General features: G+C 45.2%; 1 protein-coding gene and 2 non-coding genes across 4 annotated transcripts; all 3 read right to left on the reverse strand.

Moving 5' to 3' along the window:
* Positions 1 to 369: 369 nt before the first annotated feature.
* Positions 370 to 10,974, reverse strand: RPS3 (ribosomal protein S3). Of its 2 annotated transcripts, none has more exons than XM_064576917.1 (7): positions 10,844 to 10,974; positions 9,551 to 9,681; positions 8,973 to 9,066; positions 8,409 to 8,503; positions 6,511 to 6,698; positions 5,848 to 6,044; positions 370 to 5,229 (listed from the first exon to the last, which is right to left on the reverse strand). In XM_064576917.1, the coding sequence occupies exons 1-6, from the start codon at positions 10,871 to 10,873 to the stop codon at positions 5,851 to 5,853; spliced, it is 732 nt and encodes a 243-aa protein (XP_064432987.1). In that variant the 5' UTR covers positions 10,874 to 10,974; the 3' UTR covers positions 370 to 5,229; positions 5,848 to 5,850. The 2 variants fall into 2 exon arrangements, with proteins under 2 accessions (XP_064432987.1, XP_045750413.1); XM_045894457.2 differs by lacking the exon at positions 370 to 5,229 and adding an exon at positions 5,315 to 5,387.
* On the reverse strand, positions 6,152 to 6,296 carry LOC123858096 (small nucleolar RNA SNORD15). Its single transcript, XR_006794054.1, has one exon. It is a non-coding gene; the product is annotated as a small nucleolar RNA SNORD15 (small nucleolar RNA).
* LOC123858097 (small nucleolar RNA SNORD15) lies at positions 9,833 to 9,979 on the reverse strand. The gene has a single exon (XR_006794055.1). It is a non-coding gene; the product is annotated as a small nucleolar RNA SNORD15 (small nucleolar RNA).
* Positions 10,975 to 21,828: the final 10,854 nt, after the last annotated feature.

A 21,828-nucleotide genomic window follows, 5' to 3' on the forward strand; every position in this document is an offset into this window, starting at 1 on the left:
CAAAACAAAATGAGAAATTTACTTACCTTTCAAAAAACACGTAATACTCATTCTATCTTACAATCACCATATGGATTCATTAGATTCTTGTATAAATCCAAAATACATTATGAGATCATGATGAATTTATTTTCCTCTATCTTGAAAAACTTTGCTATTTCATCATCCTAAAAATTATTTCATGTTACTCATCAGTTATTCCCAAACAAGATGATGATGATAAAATGGAAGGATGGTATTTCCCGGAAGATGGAATAGTGAATACACCATCACTATCACTATCACATCGTCCTTCAGTTTCCATACTGTATTCCCTAAAGTACTACAGATCATCTTTCAAGAAGGTACAAGAAGTCCAGAGACGCTGGCTGAGAATTCAGGATTTTTCATTTTCCACCCAAAATGACACAAGAGAAGAAAGCGGACAGAGGATCTTTCACACTTAATACAGACAAATCAGAAAATGAATGCAGAGACACACGGTAGCACTCTAGTCTGAGGATGGGGAAATTGGTCATATAAACAAATCTTTCCTACATCAATGTTTCTTAAACTCAAGAATTGGTGAGTACACAACATATTTCTAAAAACAGACAGGAAATATGGCATTTTAAATCATTCAACAGGGAGGATTTCATCACACAATGTTTTTTGACAAAGACCCATACCACCCTATTTTGTCCAGTATTCATCTTTTATGATGCCTATGCCCCAAAATTTACTTGATATGTTTGTTACAGTTCATAAGTGGAGACATGCTGAAGCAGTTGGGTACTCAGGTGACCATAGGGAAACAGATGCTATAGGTATTTTTAAAACTCATTAGATTGGTCTTTCAAATTGATCTTTATAAATCCAAAATCAAAAATGTTTTAAAACTATGGAGCAAAGAAAATGACTGTCCTCTCTTCAACATCATGAGCCATCAAAAATTTTTTAAGTATTCATTGTTGACAATGCAAGTGCAAAACTAAACAAAACCAAAACCCCAGAAGCAGTAAGCTAGAGCCTACTAGATATATCTGAAATCTGGGATCAGTAGTTATAAGATGAATACATTCCAGCTGCACACATGGTGGCTGATGAGCATTTAACTGCATTCAAGGGATGGTACTCTTTTTGGGTATTTCCAGGCAAGGAAAATTAAGAAATTGCTGTTTTAATTCATACACACACACACACACACACACACGTATGTAAGTACCTATTTTCGTGAATATGTGACAGTTTTATTGAGATGTAATTCACAACCCATAAACCCCCATTTGAAGGGTATTAATTCAATGTTTTTTAGTATATTCAGAATGGTGCTGTTACTGCTTGCTAAAATTTTAGTATTTTTTTTTTAAGATTTTATTTGACAGAGAGCAAGCAAGCGAGCACACAAGCAGGGGGAGCAGGAGAGGGAGAAGCAGGCTCCCTGCTGAGCAGGGAGCCCCATGCGGGACTCCATCCTAGGACCCTAGAATCATGACATGAGCCAAAGGCAGTAGCTTAACTGACTGAGCCACCCAAGTGCCCCCAAATTTTAGTATTTTTTTTTTTAAAGATTTTATTTATTTATTCATGAGACAGAGAGAGAGAGAGAGAGAGGCAGAGGGAGAAGCAGGCTCCCAAGGAGCAGGGAGCCCGATGTGGGACTTGATCCCAGGACCCCGGGATCATGACCTGAGCCGAAGGCAGACGTTTAACCATCTGAGCCACCCAGGCGCCCCCAAATTTTAGTATTTTTAAATACTTGTTTGAATACTTGTAAAATTTATAAAATGAAACATTTTCCACTTTCCCTTTTACTTCTGTAAATTAAAGTGACTTAAGATATAAAAGGTAGGGTGTCTATTGGACCCAGATGGTAAATAGCTATGGCTACTTTTCCTGTTGTATTGGGGGAAAACCAGTGAGTAAAGATCCATCACCTCTGGTCTCCCATCCCTGAAGGGAAAAGCTGCCCTATTACTGGGTCTATGCTCTCCCTCTCCTCCCTCTAAAAAGCAAAAATATTCTTAAAGGCCGGGGGAGCCCTATCCTCTCTCAGCAATTTGGGATTCAAAGGGTCCAGCTCCTCTGGCTCACCACACAAAGGACTGGTGGGAGCAGGCTGATCATGGGGGCAGTCCCTGGCCAGCCACTGAAGGTGAAGGCGGGGGATGAACCCATCGCAGCAGCACTCCATCAGTGGACAAAGGCCCAGCTGCACCTGACTGGCTGGGCTGCTAGTACAACGCAGGACTGGGCAGCAGAGGCGTGGTCTCATTTGAATTTCAGAGCCACTGGGACTCTTACTTGTAAAAATGAGGGTTTAGAATCAGGTAAGTTGTTCCCAACCTATCCATGACATTTGTTCTCAAACCAGAAGTAGGGACTGTGAGATATTCTAAATATTTTCCAAAGCCTAGGAGAAATCGCACATTCTGCTAAGATGTATGATGTGGGTTAAAGTTGCTATAAAATGAAGCTGGTAATGGAACTGGCCCATTACAGGGATGTTGGGAAGATTAATGAAGTGTTTACAATAAGCTCGGGGCATGTAACAATGATCTTCTCACCAAGGTCATGTTGCTTACCAAGTTACACGCGTAGTTTCGATCAATTAACAAATAGGGAAGTGGTTTATTTCATAAAGTAACATCAAAATCTCATGTTCCTGAGGAAGAAAAAATAGTAAGAACAACTATCTTTTGATGTTGAAAAATGTTGACTCTCAGATACTTGAATGCTTTCCTGCCCTGGTGTTGGCAAGCCCTAACATGAAGCAGCTACACTTACACACAGCCAACACTGGAGCTCAAAAACATTCACTGTTGAAGGTGGAACATGGCATGGCTAAGAGCCCAAATTCACCACCTGTAAAATGGGGTAGTGAGACCTGACCAGAGATGCCCACTTCACAACAGAAGCAGAAAGCACGGTTTCTGTGGTCAGAGCCCTTATGGTTAGGGTGGGGAGAATCCAATACCATCAAGTTAAGCTATTGATTTCCAAGAAGATATGCTGAAGTACTCAATAGTAACATCTAACATTCACTGAGGACTCCCTATGGGTCAGGCACTGTGCTATGAAATCAGAGGCAGATGAGCAGAGGCTCAGAGATGTTTGATGCCCCCATGCTCATACTGCTAAGTTGTGAAACTGGTTTTGAATCCAGAGTCTGGCTGGAAGGCCTGGGCTCTTAGCCTTTGTCCTGAGAGATAATATACCTGATGATAAACACTACAGACAGGTATTAATAGTCTTCTTTAACTCCCAACAGCCCCTTGAGATACTGAGGATCAGAAAGATTCAACCTCGGTAGATCAGTGCTGCTGTCACGTTTGAACCCGGGTCTGACTGCAAAGCCTAGCTTATCCCCACCACCTCTCAAGTCTCCTTTTTAAAGCACTCTGCCGGGTGCCTGGGTGGCTCAGTCGGTTAAGCGTTTGCCTTCGGCTCAGGTCATGATCCCAGGATCCTGGGATCGAGTCCCGCATCGGGCTCCCTGCTCTGTGGGGAGCCTGCTTCTCCCTTTCCTCCCCACTTGTACTCTCTATCTCAAATAAATAAATACCTAAAATAATAAAAAAAAAAAAGCACTCTACAGAGAAAGGTATCCTCCACCCCACCAGGCTTGAACATTGCCATAGCCTTTGCCTTATTTCCCAGTTAGAGGGTTGGCTGACCCCATTATCACCCTGCTGTGGGCTCCAGAGGAAAGATTCTGTCTGGAGGCAGATCCCCACACCCCAAGACACCTTCTACCCATTGTCCTCTGATGCCACCAGTTTCTGTACTTCTCCTGGTTCTCCATTAACAATGCTATCCATTGGTCCTGGGCCCTTGCTAGGCCCCTGGGCCTATTTCCAAGTTCTCACATTCCAGCAGCTATTCTTTCCTTGTCTGATGGACAAGCTAATCTACCAGTTCCTGCTTGAAGCCCGTCCCGGTGCCAGGAATCCTAATGACTAGAACTCTTTAGAGCTTGACAGTAACCTTCTGGTGAAGTCCACGAAAGGATCGCATTTGCTTCCATGTTGCCATCAGCCAGATTTCCATCAGTGGGTTCCAAGGGCCATTCCACAAGTTTTGGCTACCCAGGATCAAAACCTTGCCTACTGGGGGGAGGGGGAAGAGCACTGTGCAAGTCTGGGCCCCACCTCTACTATGGAAATCAAAGGGGCTAGCTATCTTTCTCCCCACCTCAGGCAGCTGGACTGGACACAGGACTAGTCAGCCAGATATCCACACCTGGAACTTTGAACTTCAAAGGGACGGACACAAGGAAAGGAGGCAGTGGAAAAACTCACTTGAAGTCCAGGGGTGGTGGTAACATCGTTTAGGGTAACCTGCATTTCTTCATGGGGCTGTCGTTAGTGCTTACCTAAGCTCTGCATTTATTTCATGTCGTTTTTTGAAATGGCTAAAAGAAATACCCCAAAGCCTCTCCTTTTCTTTACCCGATAATGGCTATCCAGGAATCCTCACGTTTGGTAACTCAAACTTTACACGTGCACACTAATTTGCATAGTTTCCCACAGGTGCACGCAAATTCAGTGAGTTTTACTTTCCTTTCCCAAGCTACTACTTTGGTGCCTAGTTCCTGCTACAGCACCCTCTGGTGGGACATTAACAGCACTTCTGAATCCCAACACACCAACTTCCAGTTCTAAGTAGACCGAAAGGAAGGAATTTAAACAATCACATAATCTGATGCACAAAGACCTGACTGGCTGTCCTAGTACCAGACACTGAGGTCTCACATGACCAGGGCTGCCTTAACCGGTTTCCAGCACCCAGTATTCTGGATGCTCAGACTAGCTGAGCTACTTTCACAACAGAACTACAGAAGTCCAGAAATACAAGAATTAAGCAGTCTAGCTCAAGCATTTTTCAGTGAAATTGCAAAATGCCATTCGTTTTATCCAGAAGGGATAAATAAAACCTTATGATAGCTGCCTGTATTGCATTAGATATAGGGGTGGGCACAGAAATCATTTATTCAAGGCACTCAAATCTCACTTTACACGTGTGCAGTACTGAGGCCTCCCAACACCAGTTTGTCTACTCAAAACCACCTCACCCTCAGCCCTTCTCAAGGTGCTGTCCTGTGAGCAATCAGCCTTTGCTTTCACCAGATTTACAGGATATTACTCTGGTTAGCTCTGTTTGGGTCCTCCTGTTCTTGCTCTTGCCTCACAAGCACAGCTGAATCAAGGATTTCAGGAAAAGCAGGCAGGGAAAGTGAGCCAGGCAGCCCTGAAAAAAAAAATCAATCAAGCAATGTTTCCTTGGGGCAACAGAATTCTCAGACCAAATGTGGACATAGTCTATTCACGCCATGTGTCTTTCTCAAAGATTTTATTAAAGGTCTTTACAGATTAAAATAGTCTCCAGATCCAGCTGCCAAAGAGACCCTGAAACCAAATAAAGCACAACAGTAAGAACAGAATCTTCACCTGAATATTGGGTTCTTTCATTTCCCATTTAGGATTTGTATGAATATATACACACAGATCACCTAGAAACAAACAAAAAGTACTGGGCATAGAAGAGCCTTGGTGTTTTAACTGCTTAAGGGGCTGCTGAAGAACAGATAACTAATTATTAACAAGAGTGCCTTGATTTGAAGCAAATAAAAAGAAAAATCTTGTTTCAAACACAGGGGTAAACACAGGAACTTCTTAGGAGACCAAGGCAAATACCCCTCCCTACAGAATCCCTGGTTAAACGGGCCCCTGGCTCCAACCTGTGTTATAAAGCAAGTATAGTCCAATGTTTATGTACTTACGTGCTTCCCACAGTATGGGATATACTATTTGTCGAGGACAAGGGAAAGGGGTCCTATTCCGCCCCAAGAGGCCCCTCGAGACACACCTGTTACGCGGTGGGTACCGGCTGCGGCATAGCAGGCGGCTCTGGCTTCCCACCCTTCTGTTCCGAGATGGGCGTGGTGGGCAGTATCTCGTCTTTGGGTTCCACAATGCTCACATGATCCGGCAGGGGCTTCTTAGGGCCAATCTTACCACTTGGGTCCCAGGGAAGCATGATCTTCACTTTGATGCCCAGCACACCTAGAAGACGCTGTAATTAGAATCTAGCTGTGGTTGCACCGGTCCCACGACAGGATAGGGCAGAAGGAAGACAACAGTAGGTTACCCCAGCACCCTTGGGTCTGGTCCCTTCTCAGACAAATGCCTCTAATCAATCAATGAACAGGACACTTTTGCAAAAGGAACCCATGCACAGCGCCACAGAACGTGGCACTGACAAGGACCAAGAGCAGGATGTGACCTTTCTGACTCGTCATCGTGTCATCACTGAAGGGTACACAGGTGGCTAAGACGAGCAAACCAACTCTAAGAGCTGACTGATCTCAGCAACTTCCTTCTTATAGTTCAATACAGCTCATCAATAAACCCAAGTGGAATATGAACATGCTCTGCTCCTCCCAAAATGAACTGCCCAACACTGAGGTGCGCATGAAAGACCGCATCTATCTGCTAAAGGCCCTTTGCCCCCGCGCTCCCAGCTGCTCACCCTGTCTGAGCAGAACATGGCGCACAGCAGTATCAACGTAGTAGTTAACAGGGTCCCCACTGTGAATCATCAGGCCATCCACGAACTTCATGGACTTGGCCCTCTGCCCTCGCAGTTTCCCAGATACCACGACCTCACAGCCTTTGGCCCCACTCTCCATGATGAACCGCAGCACACCATAGCAGGCCCTTGGGAGAACAAGAGACAGATATCCACCCGTTATCACCGAAGACAAGACTGCTCGAGCCTACCCCACACCACCACGTTGAACAGAACAAAAACACAACACCCACTAGTCTGCACTATCCTCAATGTTCCTTTAATGGAGAATACGTTTGACCAGAGCCTGGCAGTTCTCCTTCATCCCCATCACACCTCAGCTTAGGCTGACTCCTTAGGGAATATATGCCAATTCCTTCTAAGTGCTTCCCAACCTTGGGTGCACATTAGAATCACCTCAAGATGAAAAACAAAACAAAAATACCTGTGAAGTTGAGGCCTCACACCAGGCCAATTAAGCAGGCAATTATAGACTCAAGATTTACTCTTATTTTTATTTTATTTATTTATTTAGGAGAGAAGGCACGCACAAATGGGGAGGGGGGATCTTAAACAGGCTCCACACTCAGCACAGAACTGGACGTGGGTCTCAACCTAATGACCCTTAGATCATAACCTGAACCAAAACCAAGAGTCAGACGCTTAACTGACCGAGCCACCCAGGTGCCCCTAAACTGGCAATTAAATGGTGGGGCTGGTACAACTCAAGCACAGGTTGTCCAGCCCACTCTGCAAATGCAGCATTTCACAATCAGGTAAGCAATCAGCAAGAACCCAGAAGTAGCTCAGTCACTGAGCGGCCCCCTTGTGGTTTACTAAATACTCCACAACCTCCAGAATTCAGATTCATTAGGAACTCTAACTACTAAATGTAGACTACTAGCTCTCTTGACTAAAGTGCTAGAAAAAGACTTCTAGGCCTATAAAACGGACATTAAGCCTTAAAATATCATGCCCCCCAACTCACTTATTACTGTATACCCTAGGACAGACTAAGAGCTAGCTGCCACCTTCAACAGGGAAAGTAAAGGCGGACCCATCACTCTAGGCTCCAGCTCCTTCGCATCATCTCATTTAATCACCACAAAAAGGAGAGGTGGATATAATGACCCCCATTTACAAATAGGAGAGCCAAGGTCCAGGTTAGTAAGTGGTTTAGGTCTCAGAACTTCCAAGTCAAACTCCAGTGTGTACAAAAACCACCTGGACCAGGTTGTTGGGCCACACCCGCACTTTCCATTTCAGTGGGTGGAGACTGAGAATTTTTATTTTACTAAGTCCTCTGATGATGGCAGTGATGCTGGCCAAGCTTTTGAGGACCATGGTTCTAAGCGGTGTACCTGACATTCAAAGAAGACAGGCAGTCTTTCTTCTTTGTCCCTACCTACAGCCCTTCCTGCCACCCATCTCCCCACCAGGTCAACCTTCCTAAAGCACAGCTCTCATGTCCTTCCCCTGCTGAAAAACCTCCCAGGGCTCTGCAGGAAGTACAGACTAAATTTCATACACCCAGGCAAAGCATTCCAATTACTTCACAATAATGAAATTGCACAAAGAACTCCTACTGAAATCTCATCAGTAGGCCCAGCTCCAGAGCCAACCTAGCTACCTCATGCCCTTTATAGTCCACCCCTGCTCACAGATAAGCTCTTCCCATCAGGACTATGGTATATCTCTTTACAATCCCCACACTTAATGGAGCCAAGTAACTTCAACAGGAATCCTAACCTCCCCTCCCTGGAGTTTTTGTTCTATTCCCAAAGCACCAAGAAGAGTACTCCCCTTATGGCGCTGACCACTCTTTAAAACGTAATTATTAAAAGTCTCAGGACACTTACCTCCGCACAGCAAGGCCTCCTAGGAGTTTGTAACGCAGAGATTCTGCCTGGGCAATAGCACACAGACCTCTTGTGGCCACCTTTTCGGCATAAAGCTTTAAGAAGGAAACAGGGCACACCCTTAAACCTGTTAACTTTCCCCAGTGTTTTCAGTAAAAAAAATCATTTCATTCATCCTAAGAGCATGTATCACTACGGCATCCCTCAAGTACTAAAACACTTCTACTTCCCACATATAGCCTACACTTTGTGACATAATCTGAATTTCTTATTGCCCTCCCATCCCTAGTTCCTACAGCTGTACCAACTGATGGGGTAGCCAATCCATACCATTACTATTCCCAAGTTGAAAGCAAAAAATCCCTTAACCACCAGAAATAAGCAGAAAAGGACTATAACAGGAAGCCAACTTCTTATTAAGATAACTTCAACAAAATACGAATCCATTTGTAATACTCTGATCACAACTAAGGTCTTCATGACCATAAGGGTTTATAGAAGTACCATCCTAAATAACCATTTCCAGGTCCACAGTAATCTCTGGCATAAGCCACACTCACTCACCTCTACACTGCCCTCAGGGAAACCAAACCTCTTCTGAACCACAGCAGTCAATTCCCGGATCCGCCGGCCCTTCTCACCAAGAACGTTCTGCGTCCTGAGAACAAAAACGGACAATACAGCTCTCAGAAAATTCCAAACATGGCTTTAAATTTTATATATATGTGATAGTAAAGTCTCATTCATCTAACATAGAAAATACAAATTTTGGATGACAAAAACTAGAGTCAGATTTAAAACACAGTTAAGAAAATCTACATTTGCAGGGCGCCTGGGTGGCTCAGTCGGTTAAGTGTCTGCCTTTGGCTCAGGTCATGATCCCAGGGCTCTGGGATAGAGCCCAGCATCGGGCTCCCTGCTCCATGGGGAGTCCACTTCTCCCTCAGTCCCTCCACCCCCACCCCCTGCTTGTGCTCGCTCTCAAATGAATGATAAAAAAAAAAAAAAAATCTTAAAAAAAAAGAAAAAGGAAATTTACGTTTGCCAAGGCCAATACACTGGTTGTCCCCGTAAGTTTACAGAATACACCATCCTAGCATATACAACAATTACAGGTGATAGCCAAGAAAATGAGTTTTCACCTGGTGGCCAAGATAATGATCTCTGTCCTGGTTGGTGTAACTCGAACCTCAACCCCAGAGTAGCCATCTTCAGCCAGCTCCCGAGTGAGGAACTCATTCAGTTCAGCTTTAAAGATGCCATCAGCGACAAACTAACCAAAAGGGAAAATTCACCATTAGAACCTGTTGCGGCGTCATTTTCCTGCCTAGTCCTTCCGCCAACGCAACTCTCGTCAAAATTCAACACCTGGAACAAACAACCCATCATCACTCTATTACCCTGTTCCAACACTCATCTAGAACCCTTCTCAGACAAATGCCTCTAGGTCGTCCTTTGGAAGTTTCTTTAACCCAAGGGCCCCTAAAACCGCCACAGAACGCAGCAAGGAGTAGGGCCACCTGGCAAAGATAACACCTCCAGTCAGACTCGTCATCTTCTCTTCACTGAAGGGTTTTTAAGATTTGTTATGTGCACCTACACATGCTAAACAAAAAGCTGCTCTAAAATGGCACATCCACAACTCATTCATTCAGTACAGCAAGATGCTACCCTCCTAACTAACGAAAATACACTGACTTAAGTAGTCTCACTTGTAGACACAACTTGGACCATCTGAAGACTCCAGCCATGTTATCTTGTCTTAAAAGCTGGTAACTCCTAACTCGAGAAAGGATGTGGATTAACACGGTATCATGTACACACAAAATGACTAGTCCCCTATTTCTAACGCAAACGGACTTTACACAGTTCTCGCCCACGGAAAAGCGGAAAGTTAAAACTTGATGAAGCGCTCTTTCCAGGTCTCCTCCCTCCATCAGCCCATGAGTTTCCCTGGGGTGCAGATGGAGCAAGAACCCGTCAGCAGCCTTCCCAACTGAGCTCTTTGGGGTCAGAAGGCCGCACCTTGGCACGAAGAAGGCACGAATACGCTGCTGCCTCCCGTTCCCAAAGTCACAGTGAGACGTGAGGGGAAATGGCTCACCCCCTCAAAATATCACATGTTTACTAACGCTTTATGTTGACCAAGAAATGATCACAAGCGCTTTGTGCCGGGCAGGAAGGGCGCCCGGTGTTCATCTCTGCTCTTCGCCCAGAAGCGGCAGAAAACTCTCGCTCCTTTCCGCCGCCAAACTGCGCTCGCCGGGCCCGGGCCCCGTGTTCAATCCACCGCCATCCGCCGCCTGAGGGAATGCCACGCGGCCCAAGCCGCTCCCAGGGGCAGGGCATGGAGCTGCGGGTATCGCGACGGCTTCTCCACAAGCCCCGACCCGCGCGGCGCCACAGTTCCCCGGACCTGGACCCCAGGATCTCACCTTCCTCTTCTTGGAAATTTGCACCGCCATCTTGCCGCCGCGCGCCCCGGAAAGAAAAGGAAGTGGCTCGCGGACGGAAGTAGGTATAAAGGGCACGAGCGACGACAAAGAACTGCGCGACGTCGACGCCTGTAGGCGCTCCTGGGAATTGTAGTTTTTAGAAAGGCATTAAAGCAAAAAAGAAGGGTAATGGAGACACCTATAGGCAGAAACGGGAAAGGGAGCAGATCAATCAGAACTCCAGAACCGCAGGGGAACCTAGAGCCCAATTCTTACTAGCTTAAAGGTGAGCAACATGAGGCACAGAGATGGAAATTACAGGTAAAAGCTCACACAGCAAGAGCATGGAATCCTGGTCCATACACTCTACACTCAATGAAATTAATTTAGGTCCAGCTCTTCTAATGTGTCTATTTCTTCCATTCCAAATGATGACAATCTTAATATCTAATATTTATTAAATATTCTAGGGATTGTTCTATGCCCTCTATATTATGAACTCATTTACCTCTGCCTCACTTTCATAAAGTCTGTTAAAACTTGTAGCGGAAGTCACAGAGTAGTGGTTCATGGGCTCACAATTATTTTTCCATTAAAAAAATGTTCCCCTTACATTTTGAAAATTTTAAGCATACAGAAAAGTTGAAAGAATTATGTATATATGCATCACCAAGGTGCTCCAATTAACATTTTTAACATTGTCTTACCGCATATCTATCCATCCCTCTATTCACCCAAGGGTGCATCTTTTGATGCATTTCAAAGTAAGTTGCAGACATCAGCACACTTGACTCTGAAACACCTCAACAATAGTTTTATTGAGAAAGAATTGCCATACATCACTGTATAAGTTTAAGGCACACAGTATGATGGTTTGATTCACAAATATTGTGAAATGATGCCCACGATAGTTTCCACTAACACCCATCATGTCATATAGATACAATAAAAAGAAAAGAAAGAAGAAATGAAAAAGTTTTTCTGTGATGAACAGTGTTATTTTAAATTTGAATAGTTTGCCTACATTTAAAAATCAGGAAATTTTGCTATAAAACTATTTTAAGCTTCTCTTAAAAATATAGAAAGATCTAGCAAAATACCGGGCCCCCATTTCCTCATGGCAACACTCTCCTTCCCTGTTAGATGGCGAAGGGCTTTCCAATGTGCCACAGTCCCTGGCAGCTTCACTCATTTATTGTCTGGCCCTAGAAGCCATTTGAGGTTTTCCCCAGCAGTAAAAGGACTCTGATGCAAAGATCTGTCCTATAATCATGGAATTACCAGAGTTCTGGGGGGAGTGGAGCAGAGGGACCAGGGAAGATGAAAAGAAGTGGATAGAACAAAGAGAGAGGTAGGCTATGGACCTATGTATCTTGGTGATGCATTGAGGTTGAGGGGGAATTGAGAAGGATACCCAGTTTCTGACTGTAGCAGTGGGTGCTTGGTGACAACCCTCACGGAGATGAGGAACCCAGGATCAGGCTTTCTTCTCCGTGCGTTGTCTCCCTGTGCTCTTCACTCCCTTCTTCATCCAGCTCCATGGTCTGTTAATTCAGCGGCACCAGGCTTATAAAGTCTCCAGCCTGGAGAGTCTGACTTCTCTGCACCCCCACTTGGGATGTGGGTGCTATAGGACAGCAGCAGCGTTGCATGCTGGGGTCAGCATATTTCCTCATTCAGGTATGCCCCTCATTCTCCCACACTGCCTGCTCTAATCTTGCCAAATCAGAACCTCTTCCTCACTCTCAGCAGTCAACTTGCCTCCTAACCCTTTGCCCCTAGGTAAATTATACAGGCAAAAACTGCCTCTCGCCTATCCTATAATTGTGTGTGTCCTTGGCCATCCATCCCTGCTCAGGAAAGAGACTCTCTTCTTGCCCAAGGTCAACCTCCCCTGTGTGTTTTGGTTCAAGTTCAGTTCTCTTCTTTTGAGATCTTTCTCTAACAGTCATGCCTTCTCTTTCCTGTGATACTGTTCTTTTACTGGCTCTTTTCTTCCCCATGCTAGATATGTCACTTCCTCTTAGTTGCTCCCATAACCATAACACCTCATCTCACTGGGTTGGAATGGCCTGCTTATGTCCTACTAGACCACCAAGACCAAACCTGTTTTTCTCATTATATCCAGAGCCTAGGATATGGCCTGGCTCAAGCTCAGTGTCAGTAAAAGTTTGATGAGCAAACAAATCAATGCACAGATTCTGGTCTTAGATCATTTCCTAGTAGCATGGTTTATATGAATTTGCTTGCAAGTGCCATTTCTGAACCAAGCTCTGGAAATTCAAAGCTGAGCATTAGACCATGGCAGGTAAATCCTGCTGGAGGCTCCATGGTCGCTCATCTGCACCCTTCCCCAATGACACTAGGAGGCTGCCTGCCTGGTTATTGCCTTCTGGATCCAGAAGGAAGCCCACAAAGGAAAGCTCTGTCTTTATCATGATGCCTTACATTTCATCTAAGATCATTAGAAGAAGATATTGAATTACTCAAAATAACACCATAAAAATAATAGTGGTCACAATACACTGAACTCTAATCCAAGCAGGGACTGTGACAGTGACTTAATCTCCCTCTGGGTATCTGAAGTGTAGACAAGGGTGTGTTGAGCCCAGGGTGCCATAGAAGTGTCCACAGAACTGGGGAGAGGGAGCCATCTGTGTGAGAATACATATGGCCTCATGGCCCCATGCAGGCCATGCCTGGGCTCTGTGAGCACCACACGGGTACTATCCTGAAATTCCTGAAAACTGAAGGTGAGATTTGCCCTGGTTGAACAAATACACTGCATGGTTTTGAAAGACAGTTTAGTCACTTGAAGACCGGAACAGCGGAATCTCATAGAAAGCTTTGAACCTAACCTGGCTCCCACTAGAGGAGTTTGGCAAGAAGAAAGTGCCAGTGGGGGCACCTGTGTGGCTCAGTTGGTTGGGTGGCCAACTCTTGGTTTGGGCTCTGGTTGTGGGATCAAGCCCCACCTCAGGCTCAGCTCCAAGCTCAGATAGTCTGCTTGAGATTCTCTCTATGCCCCTCCCTTCCACGCTCATATGCGTGTGCTCTCTCTCGCAATGAATAAATAAAACGTTTAAAAAAACAAATGAATAGTGCAAGTGAGGGAGGAGTGCCTGCTTCCCTGCTCCATGAGCACATGGCTCCGAATGAGGTGGACTGAGGGCAACTCCACTCTCGCAGGTGGTCTAGGTCTCACTTCCCTGAGGGCCTCTCGGGGGGTGAACAGCTTAGGTGGGCTGATTATTCAAAGATTTATGGTTTTTTTCTACAAGACCCCCGAATAAGCTTACAACGTCATCTAGTGTTTGAACAAAGAACTGGAGATCCGTGCCAGGCCTGGAGGAAAAACTGGATTCACAGAGAGGAGGTACATCGGTCTTCACTAGGGCACTTCTTGAGGGATCGTTGTGTGGGGGTAACATTGACCATATTTAGTTATCACTCGCTTTAGAGTCTAATGCCCCACAATAGGACATGATGATGCCGTTACATTCTCGTTGATTTCATTAAAATTCTTCAGTGACTCACTCTGGGCCTGGAATTGAGTCTCTGGATATGAATAGAAGAATACTGTAGAATAAATCTCAAAATTATTATTTTTTCTACTGCTTTTGTATCATTACTGAAATCTGATACCCCTCCTTACAATAAAAATCAGATCCAGTGTATGATGGAAGGGTGTGAGAAATCCTCACACTGAGGGGAGGAGGGGGTATGAATTGAGCTTCTTTGTGGAGGCCAGCTTGATGGTACCTGCTGTCACTTAAGATGTGGATTTTCCAGCAAATACACTCCTTTTTATCTACTCCAGAAAAACACCTACACAAATGTACATGGACGTAAGGGCAAGAACGCTCATGATAGCTGTATTACTAATAGTGAAAACATACATTAAAAACGGCCAAAAGCCCTTCAGTAGGGAAATGGCTATGGAATATCATGTAGTCCTTACAGAGAATGAGGTAATTCAACATGTGGACATGAAAAGAGCACCAAGAAATACTGTTGCATCAGAAAACCAAGTTTCAGAACAACATGGACTGTGAAATATCTTTGTACAATAAAATAAAACATATACACTTGTAAATACATAGAAGGATCTATAGCAAAGTGATAGTTGGTTGGGCCTACTTCTGGGAATAGAACAGTATTGAGGGAGGTTAAGGGCAATTTACTTTCTTGCTTCCCTTATAATAAAAATTCATTCACTACTTGTGAACTTAAAAACAAGTAAAAAAGAAAAAATGCAAGGGCCATATATGTTTTGGATTTCTGATCACTTGTGGAACAATGTAAATGTCCCAGCCTCCAGCACCAAATGCCATAATCCTTTCTTCTGAAAGCTTAAGGCAAAGAAAAGTTTATTTTCTTAGATTATAAATCTGTACTGTCCCATACGATAGCCACTGGCCTCACGGGGCTGCTGAGCACTTGAGATGTGGCTGGTCAGAGTGGAAAGTGCTGGAAGTGCGCAATACACACCAGATTTCAAAGTACTAAAAAAAAAATCTCATTAGTCATTTTTATATTGATTACATGTCGAGACAGTAACATTTTAGATATATTGAGTTAAAATAGGCTATTAAAATTAGGTTCACCTGTTTCTTTTGCTATTTTTTTACATGTGGCTGTTAGAAAAACTAGAATTACATATGTGGCTCCCATCTGTGGCTCTTACATTTCCATTGGACCGTACTGCTGGAGTCCTTTTGGCTGCAGAGATCAATGGTGTCTGACCTCTTTTTGTTTTCTTGAGATTGGACACAGTGATTGGCAGAGCATGGCGATCAGTAACTGCTCATGGACTTAATGAACAGAAGATAGCTCACGTGGAGTGTTACATGCCAGTCTTGTTTCTCTGTTTGCCTGGGGCCTTGGGAAACTCAGAGCTAAAGTTCATGCTCGGTTGAGATCCTAGGACACCACTCTGTCCCTGATCCACTCTAGACAAGTGGGAGAGACCCATCAGGGGGAATTGGGGATTGCTGTTGCTGTCCTCAAGCCGGGAAAGTCAGACCATCACAACCCCTCTTCCACATTCACACACCCTTCGTCTTCTATAAACTGTGGCCCGTGGGGTCCAGGAAATGAGTGGAGGTGAACTCAGTGAGCTCAATGAGAGCAACCATTTAACCTCGTTCATGTTTTTCTGAGCAAACTGCCTGTGTGGTCACTAGATCCACCCGGTAGGCTGGGGTATCGATTAAATCCCTGCCTTTGGGGTCAGCTGAGACACTTTTCACATGGAATGACACTTTGGAGAAACTCCAGGTTTCCTGGTCCAACAAAACTTTCCCAAGTGTCTTTTTCAGTGTGGTATATGGTTTAAGGTCACAGACTTGAGTTGGACAGCCTGGGTACACACCCTGGTCTGGTTGTTTACTAGCTCCGTGATCTCAAGCAAGTAATCTCTGCATAAATTTCCTCATCTGTAAAATGAATGAAAATAATAGTAAACCCACCTCATGGGACAATAGTGAGATTAAATGAATTAATAGAGGCAAAATGCTTAGTACATAGTAAAGCACCTTAGAACATAGTAAGTGCTCAATTAGCATTAGCTATCACATGGATCCACAGCTTATGCCAGGTCCTGGGGAAACTGATGAATCTGACTGGGCCCCTGCTCAGATCTGCAGGTGAGGTGGGAGATACAGATAAAAAAGTATGACAAGAGGGCACCTGGGTGGCTCAGTTGGTTAAGCGACTGCCTTCGGCTCAGGTCATGATCCTGGAGTCCCGGGATCGAGTCCCACATCGGGCTCCCTGCTCGGCGGGGAGTCTGCTTCTCCCTCTGACCCTCTTCCCTCTCGTGCTTTCTGTCTCTCATTCTCTCTCTCTCAAATAAATAAATAAAAATCCTTTAAAAAAAAAGTATGACAAGAATCATAAGTGACATAATAGGGACGATAGAGTACTAAGGGGGCAGAGTGTTTGAAAGGACATCACAGCGACCCAATCCTTGAACTAAGGCTCACAAGACACTCAGGTGTTTGCTAGACCAGTGGACACCTCAGGCAGAATGAATGGGCTGAACCCTCTGGGAGCAAAAAAAGGATGTTCCCCATTATGAAATTAGTTTTCTGATTCAAAAAATAAAAGACATTAATAATAAAGAACTTTGAAAAGAAAAAAGAAAATAAAAACGACACTGTTCTGGTTAAGCAGTGTAAACATACTGGGGGCACGTTTCCTCAGATCTCTCCTGAGGCAGTGGGATATATTGTGATGCATAGATGTGCATCTGCAACATCACGCAGATGGTGTCACCACAATGCAGAAAGGTACTGGTGCTGCGCCCCCAGGAGGGTGCCCAGGGAATGGAAGCTGGATCAGAGGTGGGACACTGGGGAAATAATGAAGCCGGCTCCATCTGCTTCGTATCCCAGCTCTGCCACTTACAAGCTTTGTGATCTCAGGCAAGCCTACTTAACCTTCCTGAAGCTCAGATTCTTCATCTGGAAAGAGGAGAAATGATCATTACCCTCATAGGATTTCTGTGATCCAGTTAAATGGTAGCTTTAAAGCACTCAATATAGTTCCTAGCACATGGAAAGTGTTTGTTAAGGGGGGCAGAGTATCATTGCTTTTAGCGTAGATAACTTGGCATTTAGGTTTGCCTTAATCTTCGGTGCTTTTGGTTAAGGGGAGTTATCTCGCCAAATACTTCCCAACACTAACAGGTGGGCTCACACTGCCATTCTTTGCAGAAGACCAGAATACACTAGCACCTTTCTTTTCTTTTTTTAAAAGACTATTCATTTGAGAGAGAAAGAGAGAGAGAGAGAGAGAGAGCTTGTTCACGCACGCTGGGGGGGTTTGGGGGAGGGGGCAGAGGGAAAGAATATCAAGTAGACTCTGCACTGAGGACCGAGCCAGATGCGGGGCTCAATCCCAGGACCCTGAGATCATGACCTGCGCTGAAACCAAGAGTCGGGCGCTCAACCGACCGTGCCACCCAGGCAAGCTCCCACTGGTACTTTTCTTTCTCACACGTCAGGCACAATGTGACTACTGGTAAAAGGACCATACTACTATAATATATAGGGCAGAGAAATCTCCCTTAAAGGGAAGATGTGGAAATAATTGGGCCAAAGAGAAGACTGCTGAAGCAGAAAGATGTGGCCATGGGGCAGAAAAAGGCCAAGGAAGCCTCAACCCATCAGGCTCCTCCAAGGGCATGGGATCAGCGTCTGGTCTGGAGAGGTGGGGTCCAAGGACAGCTGTAACAAGGACCAGTAAGGGTGGGGCAGGTAGGTAAGGAAGGCCGGCTAGACCGTTCCTGAGAGGGTGTTACCGAACCCAGCTCAAGGAGGGGGAACACAAGTGAAGTAACCAGAGGCACTGTCTAGTTTGACTTTAGAAAGTGGAAATTCCACCTTTTGGAAACTGGCTCTCCCAAAGCTTTGCTTACTTTGCCCTCTGGTGGCCACAGTCTGCAACTACAGCACTTTGGTCAACCTCTTTCCCAGAAACGAGTGGGGCCGGTTGCTCTTCCCAGCGGGTACTGCTCACCCCTTCAACTGGTACGCTAACCAACCGGGCATCTCTGGTAGTCAAATGCCGGGGGCTGAGAATGTGGGAAAGCACCCAGATTTAGGTGGGCATGCTCCACAAACAAGAGGCAGGAGACTGGCTCCCCCAGATTTGACTAGTGAAACCCACACATCAGGGACTGAATTTACTCTGACTCCACTGGGGTGACTGGAGGACAGGAATGAGATGGTAACAAGCCAGTGTACCAACCGCCCAGTTTCCTGCCCACTGCAAGGCTGTGTGAACAGGTGGCTGGTTAGCTTGGAGACAAAGGAGGAAAGCAAGAGCCAAGACCTGGCATGTAGCCATCCCTGCTCAGGGGCCGGAGCCAGGCCTAGGGTATGACAGGGCTGGCTGTAAGCAGAGAGGGCTCCTTCTCGGAGGTGGGTGCTTTGGGGTTTTGTAGAGAGAAGCCATTAGAACCATTTGATCTAGTTCTCCAGACCCTGATCCTACAGGCTCGGCAGGCCTGGAGTTCCGGCTGCAAATCACCTCTGCTTATCCTTGCACTTTCCCAGAGAGACATGGACATATCTACTTCCTGAATGTTGCAGACCTCCCCACGGTCATGGAGCACTGGGGAGGATTCGCAGCAATGGAGTTCACCTCCACTGCTGGGGGCCAGGGAGGGGGTGGTGGGGAATGTCATTTAGCACAGCTGCTTTGGAAAGTTCGGTATCCTTGTGGAATGTCGATTGAGCATCCCCAAACCTCAGCCATCCCCCTCCTGAGTGTGCAGCCTAGACCCTGGTCTTCAAAATTTTGTGCTCACATCCTCCCTACAAGAATCTGAAGGATGTGGTTTTCCTTTGTATATTCCAAGTCATGTAGAACTTTAACAGAGGTAGAACTTTTCACATAAGTTTAAATAACTTGCAGAGACTATAATTTCCAGCATTCTCATAATGTCAACACCTTAAAATATAGCAGTTAGTCACTCTGTTAAATGTATCCATAGGAATATAAATGCCACAGTGATTTGATACCCACAATTATCCCCTTTAAAAATACACAAATAAGTTTTTCTCAAACAGCTGCGCATTTTATATTGTTTCAATCTCTCTTTGAACTTATATTTTTATTGTGCACAACCCTGGGAATGCCTTCATGCGTGCTGGCAAATCCAGAGTGCCCTTGGAGTGGATCCATGACCCCTTCCCATTAACTTTCCTTGCCCTAGTTGTCCAAGCTGACTCAGGTTTGACTTAGCTCGGTGGTTTTCCAGGAAGACCCCACTCCAGCTGGGTGTTTCCCTAGCTCAGTGACCTGCTGAAATCCTTCCTTCCCATTACCCCTTGTTTACTCATCAAGAAGGGCCTGCAAAAAAAGAAGAAGAAGAAGAAGGGTCTGAACCAAAGTCCTAGCATGCAGGGGCACAAACTTCTAGCCACAACACTCGTAAAAGATCTCTGCTTACATAAACAGCAAGTAATTTTATATACTAAAAGCTGCACATATTGAGAGCTTATAATGTACCAGGCACTATGCTGAGTACTTCATATACATTTTTGCCCCATAATCCTCATGATGCTGTTTAACCTGTTTACCATGCTATCAACCCATTTTACCAACCAAAGGAAACTGCCTTCTAAGACCAGACCAAAAATCTGGCCCCCTAAAGAAAATTACTTAGTAACTAACATCCAGGAATTTAAAGGGTTACACGATATCGATAATTTTCCCCCGACCAGAAGCCACAGTTGGAGAAGAGCTTACCTGAGACATCTTAATTGTATTGAGACCTGTTGAAAAGATAGTAACTGGGGACCAGGACATTTATTAAGTTCTTTCTGTAAAGCGACTTTGAATTAAAATCAAAACAGGCTAGTACATGAATGGAATAAATGGTTTGGGACCACAAAGTGTTGTTCAGGATACCAAGCCCAGTCCGATCCCACCTGCAACGATGAAAGGCCACTGAAGAGCAGGACAGTTTGGGAGAGGAGCCTGTAGAGGGCGGCAGAGCACAGCGGACCCAGACAGGTCAAGGGGAGCCTCAGCCTCTGTCCTGTTGTCTAAGATTAAAGAGCCTGGCGGTGTGCACCTCTGCTGCCCAGTCCTCACCAGACACCTCCACAGCTTCTCATGAAGGGGAAGACAGGCAGGTGCCTGGAGGAAGAAATGTAATGTGAGCGCATACACAATTTCAAGTTTGCCAGTAGCCACTTAAAAGAAGGGGGGAGGGCGCCTGGGTGGCTCAGTTGGTTAAGCAACTGCCTTCGGCTCAGGTCATGATCCTGGAGTCCCTGGATGGAGTCCCTGGATGGAGTCCCTGGATCGAGTCCCTGGATCGAGTCCCGCATCGGGCTCCCTGCTCGGCAGGGAGTCTGCTTCTCCCTCTGACCCTCCCCCCTCTCATGTGCTTGCTCTCTCTCATTCTCTCTCTCTCAAATAAATAAATAAAATCTTAAAAAAAAAAAAAGTAAAAGAAGGGGGGGAAAGGAACCAGTGATATTAATTTTAATATTTTTAATTTACCCCACATATCCAAAATGTTACAATTTCAACATGTAATTCGTATGAAAATTATTGAAATGTTTTACTTTTCTAATTAAGCATTTGAAATCCAACACGTATTTACTATTTACAGCACTCTTCAATTTCGATGAGCCGCATTTCAAGGGTTCAATGGCTGCTTGCGACTATAGACATTTAATTTCTATCATGTTAGTACCTCTTGCAGGTAAGGGCCCTACGAGGATTCCAGTAGTCCCAGAGAGGCCAGTCCAAGGACCTTTTCTGGCTCTGCCTATAGCCTTGACCTACAGTCCCTCCCTCACCCCACCCCTTCCCTCACCACACCTGCCACAGATATTTCCCCTAGGGCATTGTGGTCTCTCGCCTAACCTGTCTGGGGCATTCTTGCTACTTCCTAAAATGTAAGTCAGTGTGTTATGCCCCAGGTTAGGAACCCTCCATGGCTCCCCATCCCGTCTGGTCTGAGACCAGAGCTGTTTAGGCTTGAGGAGGTATGAGGGTTTGATAGATTCACTTCAAAAGAGCACAGTGATTGAGAAGACAACTTGATTCTAGATCCCGTTGCCCATTGAGAGAGGCAGATCCTCAGAGAGGAGAACAGGCTCGAGTCTCATGGAGCCTGGCGTCAATGTCAGATGTGACGACCTTGGATAAATGGCTTAAAACTCTGTTGGGGTTTCCTCGCCTATCAAATGGGAATAATAATAGTACTTATCCGCTAGGCTAGTTGTGAGGATTCCACGATAGACTTCTAACAGGGCTTGGCACATAGTAAGAGCTAAATCAATGTTAACTATGAAAAACCTCCGTTTGCATGACAGCATTTCAACACTTTTAAACAATTATTTTTTGGCAAAATATGTAAATTTCTGGGAACTCTCTTGGCTGCTGTGTTGCCAGATGGGCCTGGCATAGTTCTGATCAAACCCTTACATGTGGTCTCTGTGAATCAGGCTGTTATG

The sequence above is a fragment of the Mirounga angustirostris genome, unplaced genomic scaffold (assembly GCF_029215605.1).
Source record: "Mirounga angustirostris isolate CCGP_5_RB_7025 unplaced genomic scaffold, mMirAng1.0.hap1 SCAF_13, whole genome shotgun sequence".
Classification (NCBI taxonomy): Eukaryota; Metazoa; Chordata; class Mammalia; order Carnivora; family Phocidae; genus Mirounga; species Mirounga angustirostris.

Bases quoted from the DNA above. Each gene is read 5' to 3' on its own strand.
- RPS3 (XM_064576917.1), bottom strand. From the start codon at position 10,873: ATGGCGGTGCAAATTTCCAAGAAGAGGAAG. The intron at 9,067-9,550 runs GTGAAAACTCAT...TTTTGTTCTCAG, and splicing joins ATCATTATCTTGGCCACCAG to GACGCAGAACGTTCTTGGTG. The intron at 6,699-8,408 runs GTAAGTGTCCTG...TGTTCTCCCAAG, and splicing joins GGAGGCCTTGCTGTGCGGAG to GGCCTGCTATGGTGTGCTGC.